General features: G+C 32.9%; 1 protein-coding gene across 2 annotated transcripts; it reads left to right on the forward strand.

The window, feature by feature from the left end:
• Window positions 1-779: 779 nt before the first annotated feature.
• Window positions 780-9,678, forward strand: LOC111409214 (guanine nucleotide-binding protein subunit gamma 3-like). 2 transcript variants are annotated; one of them, XM_023039221.1, is made up of 5 exons: window positions 780-3,386; window positions 7,596-7,648; window positions 7,752-7,796; window positions 7,889-7,948; window positions 9,222-9,678. In XM_023039221.1, the coding sequence occupies exons 1-5, from the start codon at window positions 3,246-3,248 to the stop codon at window positions 9,535-9,537; spliced, it is 615 nt and encodes a 204-aa protein (XP_022894989.1). In that variant the 5' UTR covers window positions 780-3,245; the 3' UTR covers window positions 9,538-9,678. The 2 variants fall into 2 exon arrangements, with proteins under 2 accessions (XP_022894989.1, XP_022894990.1); XM_023039222.1 differs by having other exon boundaries at window positions 7,892-7,948.
• Window positions 9,679-9,746: the final 68 nt, after the last annotated feature.

A 9,746-nucleotide genomic window follows, 5' to 3' on the forward strand; every position in this document is an offset into this window, starting at 1 on the left:
TTAAAATTGAAAAAATTAAGTTTTCTCATGGAGAGAAAAGAATTAAAAAGAATTTTAAATTGAAAAAAAATTATTTATAACATGAACAAAACAAAAAAAAGAAAAAGAAAAAACAAAAAATGAAAATGGAAACCTCTTTGATGGAGATTTTGGAGAAAACCTCCATCCATGATTGGAGGTTGAGGTTTTTGAGGAAACCTTCAATCATGGATGGATAGACAGAGGTTTTCCCAAAAACTGTTTGAGTTTTTGATCCCAGCAGAAGAACCTTATTGAGGATCAATTGCAATAGAATGGTCAATGAATGCATCAGATGACATTCCCATCAGAGCACTCCAACTTAACATAAAATAGTTAACATCAACAAATAGATACATGAACACAAAAACATGTACGAAAACATGAAATTGATTTCCAAAAGAACATCATTGAATTCATTAGTTCAGTATGTGATTTACACAGAATATCCATCTATAATTTGAAGAGTCCACTTTCTCCTCAACTAACATACTTTTGAATTAAATATGTGATCCTCACATAATGGTGAATATTTAGTTAAGCTCAATCTAAGTTATGATCCTTATGACTCCATTTTCTTTCCATGGATTTGTAGTAATTGAGAATTCAATGATTCAAACCATTTATGAATCACCATAGTTAATAGTTGAACTCAAACTTTGTTTATGAATATATATATATACATATACATATCAAGAAGTCACTTTGATTATATGTAAGAAATTAGAATATGTTGAATCATATTAATTTAAAAGCGTCAAGTAGCTCATAGTGTGGTTGGCCTAATATAAGATCAAATATCAATGGGAGGAGACTTCATTGAGCTTTTTTTGTATTACTCAAACGCAATCAATAGTTAATAGCAACCCTTCTTCGTATTGTCACAAAGGGAAGTAACGTTCGATATGCCACCTGTTGATCGAATTCCCAACCAATTTCTGACTGTAATGGATGGAATGAAGGAGATTTTTTTTTCATAATTGGGACTACTAATAGATTGACATAATTGACCTGGTCATCTTGATCAATTAGTTTATGTCCCTGTGCCAGATGAACAATTACACTTCCAAATTTTCAAGGCTTGCCTTCGAAAATCTTTGCTTTTCAAAGACATTCATCTAAGAGATCTTGTCGAATATACTCCAAGATTTAGCGATGGTGATATTACAGAGATATGGCAACGGGCTTGCAAATATGCAATCAGAGAAAATATTGAGAAAGTATGACTCTTTCCTACTATAATTTAATTTTTCGAACGTATCTATGAATATCTTAGATTTTTACGTGCCTTCGGACTTGAAGTTTGTTTGGGAAGTGTTGATTTAAATTATAAATAAATATCATGTCTGTTAATCATCATCCTCTATGGACTTTTTGTGAATTTACGTCAATTTATTGGATATAATATTCCCTTGTACTTTTTCTTAATTTTTATGCTAGATCTAAGTTCCAATTCCAGTAGTTTGTTCTATGGACGTAAGCTTATTCCTCTGACACATCCTCCGACACATTTAATCGAAAATGTAGAAAATCTAATTAAGACTCCAATTTCTTACTAGTTGCACATAGCTGTTTGTTATAAATGAAATCTTAACTGAAAGATAATGTTCATCTTCTTCCAAATTATAGCACTTTATTTACGTCAATACATATAATGTTGCACCAAAACATTTGTCTTATATATTTGTTCAACAATCAACACACCAACACACGCTTATATTTAATATTCACCAACTAATGTGCAACGCACGTTTCCTCACTAGTAAAATAAAAAGTATAGGTTGTCATATCCAAATATGACTACATCCATCCATCGAATTAATTAGAGCCTGCCATTGATTTTGAAGGGTAGAAGTTGACCTGGTTAATTTAGTCCATGTTTACTGTGTAATAAAAATATAAGTCAATATTAATAATTAATTTTAATTAGATGTTTCATAAGATTCATAACGTATATTAATTTTTTGATCACATATTTCATTATTTTTATGAAAATTTAAAAATCTAATTTTTAGTTATACCAAATATTTTTTTTTTCTATTAACCCTGCTACAAATATTGGAAAAACTGCCAAACTACAGTATATAGAGGGACAAATGACACATATTCATTGAATCTCGAACAAAAATTAGTTTTATCCCAACTAATATATGAATGCTACCTATCTCACTAACTCCCATGTACAAGGAGTTTTACTCTTTTTCCATTTCCAGCCTATCGTAGACCATATGGTGCCTAAACAGGACATTAAAAGACATTTTAGCTAACATTTTTGGGAAACATCACTTGAACAACCTGCTGGACATCGAGGGGGTTGTGTGGCAGCCCTCTATTGGAGGTGCGCCTGCAGATTGCTCAACAAGCAGCCCCCAACATGTTTCTTGAGTTTATATAACATTTTACAAAACTATTCAACCAAAACAACTTGCTCTTTGCCATATTCAAACAGGTTGAATTTGGTGTGAGATGACTAGACCATATCTAGAAATTTTGTCCCTACCACAGTCTAATGGTTGAATTTGGTGTGAGATGACTAGACCATATCTAGAAATTTTGTCCCTACCACAGTCTAATGATTGTACAGTTATTTAAGCACAGTCAAATCAAAACTCTTCATTTTTCCCTTTCTCTACACAGTATTGGCATGTGGTCTAATAATGTACGAACTTTTCGTCCATTCTCCACCCCATACTCCTGCAAAACCCCACCTTTTTACACAGAGACTCGCTCTACTCAGTCTCTATGACATAGAGACTGATTTTGCTTTAGAATTTAGACCCACAACTACTTTCTTTATTAGCATTCTGGCTATGGTAATCTTTTCCTAGCTGCTATTTATTAGTGCATCACATTAAATCCATGCAACTGTAAACAAGTATTGAGAAATAAATGATGCATTTATATAATATGCAGGCATTTACACTATGTAGTAGTATATGTATGTGTAGTAGCACTGACAAATTTGAGCCATAATTATTCCAAGAGTCAGTAGCCCAGTAATTATTTCATCGTGTAACTTTTCGTTTTCCCATTTTCATACCCAACGGATTTCCACTTTCTGCATCTCCTTATTCTATCTATATAGGCAGGCTGTATGCTTCTCTTTTCTGGGAAGTTTTTGGATTCCTTCACAAATTCTACTGAGACTGTATTCTGTAAATTGCTTGTGTATATATATTTTTTACAACTATATTCATTGGTGGACGGTGGTGGGAAAGTTTAGAGAAATGAAAGGTTCAGGAAGCGGTGATTCATGGCCACTGCCACCGCCGCGGCCAAAGTCACCCCCGGAGTACCCGGATTTGTACGGGAAGCGGCGGGGGTTGGTCAATGTTCAGACGATGGAAAGAGAGATTGGTTTTCTCGAGGTCAGTTGGTCGACTCAATTTTCGCTGTGCAAGTTGGATTTTTTTTCCCTCTTGTTATGGTCCCGTTTAGTTTGTTTTTCAATTCTCATTATTTAATGTTGTTCAATTATGGTATGTTTGACAAAGCGATTAATTAGCCAATAATTATTTTATTGTCAGTTGTATTTAATCCCAAACACGCCATTAAAAATACAGGGAATCAAATATGCCCTTGGTATTCTGGTAGCCAAAGATGTGATTTTATTTTCTTATGTAAGAACATATAGCATGTTTGACCAAGTCTAAATAAGAAGTAAACTTGCACCATTGGGCTACCCCGGCATAGTTCAGTAGTGCAAAGTATAGAAATGAAGTCATTTCACGCCTTACTGGCAGTCACAGTGTGGGGGTTCGATTCCTGAGATATGGAATTGGACTCATTGTAGACGCATTGTACATACGGCTCTTGTTCTCTGGCCTGGTGTGTGACACATCCTACGATTTACCTCCCTCATAAAGCTCTAGCAGCGGAACGGTGAAAACCCTCAAAGTTGGGGTTCAACAAAGAAACAAACCAGCTTATTTAGTGCGGAGTTTGGTTGTGCTTATACTTATAAGCATCGAGACCCACTACTTTTTGCGTCTCAAACTAAACAAATAGTGGATCCATGCAAGTCATTGGATCTACCATTTTCATCCGATGAAATTAGGCCCAATACTGCCCAAAATCACTAAAATTGAAGAATACACTTAAAAAAATAAATTTTCATTAATCTTTTTATTTAACAGTAAAATATACGTCCAAATAATTTACAGCCACCATTAAACAAGCCTTTCTCTTTCTATTTATTCAATCCGAAGTTTTTAAAGAAACAATCACAAGTAGAAGAGGATAGCAGTTGTAGAAGAGGGAAAATCAAGTAGAACTAGGTTCCTGAGCAAACTCAATACTGTGATTACCAACAGAATCGCTGTCATTTATGGGACCGTCGAAGATTGCACGGGAGGCGGCTGTCTTTTACAATTATAGAAATTTTTTGGGCATTTTCAGATTTTTCTTCGGGGGGTTTTGACCAGAAATTTTCAAGCTCTCGACAGAATTTTTCCCGATTTAGATTTGGTGGGTAAAAAACTACCAAATTCAACTTCAGGCAGTTCAAATTATTATTTTAATCGGCAATTATTTCTTTTATCCTTACACTTTCAGCATTTACAGAATTGTTAGGTTAATTCAGGAATTTGATACCGATTCTAGGCTTCTATCTAGAGTGCTGAATAAGGTTGGAAAATGGAAGTTAAATTTTGTTGTTTATTTTATGGGCTCAATTTCTCGGATCTACTACGATTCTCAATTTTTGTATTTGAGTTTGATTGTGATTTGTGAATTGTGAACTTGTTTGTGGTAATTTTTGCTGGTGGTTGTGATTTGCGATCTAATTTACAATTAGAGCTGTTAAATTGAGTCCATAGCATCGGGAGTAGAGATTGATGGTCAGATATTATATAATAGTTGCTAAAGACATTGTATAGAATTGGAGATTATACAATTTTTTTTAATTTGTGTTACTCAACACTTTTTTTTTTAAATTTCTGTCACTTTTTTAAATTTTTGTCACTTTTTTTTTGTTACTTTTTTTAATGTTTGTTATTTTTGTCAGTCACATTCTTAATTTCTATAATTTTTTATTAACAAACTTCACTTTTTAATAAAAGTGATATTTTATGTCATTTTTTAATAAAAAAGTGACACTTAACACTTGATTTCTATGCCCCTCACTTTTTTGAAGCTATGTCACTTTTTTTAAATTCGTCACTTTTTCTTTTTAATTTTTATTACTTTTTTAAATTTTTGTCACTTTTTTTTAGTAATTCTCACTTTTTTGAATTGTCACCTTTTCAATCGCCTTTTTGAAATTTTTATCACTTTTTAATAAAAAGTGACATTGAATGCATTTTTTAAAAATAAAAATTGATAGTAAGATTTTGAAAAGTGACATTGTGTGACTTTAATTTTACACAGTATTTTTTATTTCCAAATTTTTTTTATATGATTTTACAAAACATTCATAATTTTAAGGGTATTTTTGTAAACATCACTTTTTAATAAAAGTGACATTTTATGTCATTTTTTAATAAAGAAGTGACACTTAACATTTGATTTCTATGCCCCCTCACTTTTTTGAATTTGTGTAACTTTTTTTAATTTATGTCACTTTTTTTTTTTTAAATTGTCACTTTTTTGAATTTTTGTCTTTTTTTTTTTTTTTTGTAATTCTCACTCTTTTGAATTGCCAATTTTTCAATCGTCCTTTTGAAATTTCTATCACTTTTTTTAGTGACAAACATCACTTTTTAATAAAAAGTGATAATGTATGCAAATTTTTTTTAATGAAAATTGAAACTAAATTTTTAAAAGTGACATTGTGTCACTTTTTAATTTTACGCAGTATTTTTTATTTCTAAAAAACTTTTTATATGATTTTACAAAACACTCTTAATTTTAAGGGTATTTTTGTAAGTTGACCTTTTAATGAACAGGGGAAGAGGGGGCCCAGGCCTGCCCCAAAACCCACTTATCTTTTTTCAGTTTAAAGAAAATATTTTTAAGGGAAAAAAAATTATTTTTCTACATTGATAATGCTTTATCTAGTAATATCGGGCATTGGTCTGAGAGGTATGAGCCCTGTCAAGAGCCAGTATAATTTTTTGTCCCCCGGCTCTGCCCTTGTTTTTAATAAACAACTATTGAGCATGACCAATCAAGAAACAACTTCTAAACAGAAGTTAAACACGTTTGAGAAAGAAAATTACTTGGACGTAACTTTTAAAGCTACAAACATATTTGAAAGTTTTACTTTAGACTTAGCTAAAGATACTTTCCATGTTGTGCTAAAATTTGAAAAAAAATAAAAATTACTAAGACTAATTTGGATTTGGCTGAGTAAGATAAAATTTTTACAGAACATGATGTTTGGCCCCAAGGAATTTTATATATGTTTGGTCTAATCATTTCAACTTAATATCAAATAGTATACTGGTTTGGACCACTAGGAACAAGTACTTTTCTCGACGGCAACTTATTCAAGATTCTCCTAATGGAATTTGGCTCTTATATTGCTTGCTGATAATGATTTCAGTTTACCCTGTTGAATTCACAGGCTTTTTAATGACTTGAAACAAAGTACTTATGAACCATTTTATGCTGTGGTTTGATGTTGTTGAGGGAAGAGTTAGTACTAAGAAAACAAGGATAAAGCATCGGTATTTTATTGGTGAAACGAAAATAAAATGTCTTACCGACTTTTATCAGTAAAACCTCTTCGCCAATTTCTTTTGACATGTTCGATCCGTCATTAGGTATATTTATATTTGGTATAATGTTTTTTCTGTAGCAGCAGATGTTATGTTCATTGATATAAAGAAAAACTGGCTGGACACATTGTGAGAAAACAAATGAATTGATGCAATGGCTTCTGCTAATGTCAATTTTTGGTTGAAAAATGTGATGAACTCGTTTTACTGTTGTGTCGAGTGAAGAAAATATGTTTCAGTGGACTCATTTGTCTGCTCTGAATGCCCACCTCTTCTGCATAATGCACCGACACGAACATGTGTGTCGGACACTTCGACATGTGATTTTTAAAAAACGTGCTGACACGACACGTTGTTGACGCGTCGATTAAATTCTTTAAAATTCTTCGGTTATACAGTATAAATTTAATTTACATGATATGTCTAATAAAAAAGAAAAGTAATCATGGTAGAGTATCCGAAGAGTGTCGGTATCTGATGCGTGTCCGTCCGACTCAAATAGGCCTCCCTAATTGAAGTATCCATACAACAGTATTGGTAATTATCTTTTTAAGTGGTTCTAAATATGTATGATCTATCTCATTCCTGTTTTCTTTTGTTTGCATTGTTGATATGATTCCTGTTTGTGTTATGGCTGTAACTATTGCAAGTGTTGGTGGTAATTTCCACACTTTTCAAACTGAGATGAATGCAAATCTTTGCAGCCAGCCTGCTTTTTATTTTTTCGGTTCACATTGTTGAATTACATTACATAGAGATTTGCACCATCCTATACTGCAGAAATATTTATAGGCTTCAGGAGAAGTATTTTTTAAGTACTACATTTTTATAGTTATTACTTTTTTTGGATATATTAAGTTTTCTTAAAAGCCTATTTTCATGAATGAGATCTTCAATTGAAAATCTGATTTTAACCAGGAAGAATTAAAGTCTGTTGAAAGCCTCCAACCGGCTTCTCGAGCCTGTAAAGAGTATGTAATTTTTCCAGGAACGCCTTGCTTAAATTCTAGAAGTATTTATGGATGAAACATATTCATTACCAGTTCTCAATTAAACAAATTGTGAATTTGGCAGGGTTGTCGATTTTGTTTCGGGAAATGCAGATCCTCTTATACCTGTGTAAGAACGACCAGTTGAACATCTTTTCATTGGATCTTACTACAAAATGGCGATTTCTCACTTTTGTATTTATATTTTTTGGTTAATCAAAGCAGAACTAGGAAGACTCGCAGATCTTGTAGTTTATCTTGTGGCTTCTGGAAATGGCTCTGGTACATGCTTCTTGACGCTCAACTCTTTCTCATGTATTATAGATTATTATTGAAGATATCTGTTTTGCGACCTTAATTCTGTTGGTTCAAGACAAAATTCCCTTTAGTCTGATTAATGATTTAGTTCTTGGCATGCCATGTCTGGCTGGCGACTGCAGAAATATGTTGTGCCTGGCATGGACTGAAATTCTTCGAAGTAATATTTAAGATGTTGGATAGGACGAGCAATTTACGATTTCTCAAAAAAGTGATAATCGAGCGATAGGAGATAAAAAAACAAGATTTATAGTCATGTCAAGTGTACTTTAATTGTCACAGAAATGTTGAGGTGGTTAGAGGAGATGAACTCCGGGATCTTAAAAGACATAATTAAACCATGTAGTTTCTTGGAAGACTGGCAAGAAACAAGACACTAAAGTTTGATGGATGAAGAGCTGTGAGCTCCTCTTGCATAGCTTCAAAGCCAAGGAAGCACACTCAAATAAATAATGAATTTGAAAATGAGAGGTAGAAGCAATGAATTGCATTGAAATTCTATTCTCTCTTTTATATAATCAATCAAATAGGAGCTAGATCACGATTATTAATACAAGAAAACATTTAATTCAAAATTCTAGTTATGCATTATAAACACGAAAAGACTCCCTTATTTTTGCAATTTTCATTTCTCCCGATTGCTATGAATTGGGGGATTTCTGATTATCCATATTACTTTTTGATTTCCATGAGTTGTGAGCATGGTTTCAAACGATGCCATGATTTGTGGGATTAATTCTTATGATAGTAAGTTGTGGTGGGATGTTTGTTCTTTGGAAAAAGCCTCAAGTACAGGGATTTTCGTATCGAATTCATACAGATGCAGACGTGGTGAAACCTAATTCGCCTAATTTTTGTGTTTTTTTCATCTTCCAATGATTTCACGCTATGTGTTGTTTGTCAAAATTTTCTATTAAAATTTTTTGTACTTTGTAGCATGATCGTTGTTTTTTTTTATTGCCACGAGTTGCTAGTATTATAATTTTACCTGGATTATATTCTTTTTGCTAGCGAGTGGTCTTGTAATTTCTTATGAACTATCGCATATCATTTACCTAAACACAAGGGTCTTCAGAAAATTACCATAGTCGGTCATCAGGAGGTCCTTAATTCAGATAAATAGGTAGCTCATGTTCATGTTTGCGAGAGAAAGAGAGAGGGAGAGAAGAGAGTCTAATATTATTACTTCTCGATATATATGCTTATGAAAATGATACAAGAGTTATTTGGCATGCAGTGAATCATCATGTTCCAACCTTTCATGGATTTGCTGTTGTGGATGCTATCCTCATCTTGAGGTGCCACACTGTTCTGACTGCAATTTATGTACTTGCAAGCCATGCTCGAACTGTTCGAGACTGCCCAAATGCCACTTTTGCTCATGTTCAGATATCCAATGCTTTAACGAGTGCATATGTAGCCAGATTTGCAAGTTCCTTTCCTGCTCCTTTTCTTGCAGAAAATGCACATGTTGTTGTCGTAAATGTTCAGACGTAAATATATGTAACTGTTGTACCAAAATCCGCTGCTGCTGCTGCTGCTCTTGCTCTTAGTACATTCTGAAGTAAATTTAAATGTAATGCCAGTTCTTTATAATTGGCAGTTTATATAATCAATATTGCTTAGAAATTAGCTTGCATTCTATAAATTTCTCTGCTTGTCTGGACTTATTTTCTTGAAAATTAATCATTCTATTGCCGTCATGATGAGTCTGAGACAGACCAAACTATAAAAGGACGTGTTCTGGAGAAATACTTCAGTA

Source organism: Olea europaea, chromosome 14, assembly GCF_002742605.1.
Source record: "Olea europaea var. sylvestris chromosome 14, O_europaea_v1, whole genome shotgun sequence".
NCBI classification, from domain to species: Eukaryota; Viridiplantae; Streptophyta; class Magnoliopsida; order Lamiales; family Oleaceae; genus Olea; species Olea europaea.

Coding starts and splice junctions, on each gene's coding strand:
- LOC111409214 (XM_023039221.1), top strand. CDS start 3,246: ATGAAAGGTTCAGGAAGCGGTGATTCATGGCCACTGCCACCGCCGCGG. Junction 7,649..7,751: donor GCTTCTCGAGCCTGTAAAGA/GTATGTAATTTT, acceptor TGAATTTGGCAG/GGTTGTCGATTTTGTTTCGG. Junction 7,949..9,221: donor GGCTTCTGGAAATGGCTCTG/GTACATGCTTCT, acceptor TTTGGCATGCAG/TGAATCATCATGTTCCAACC.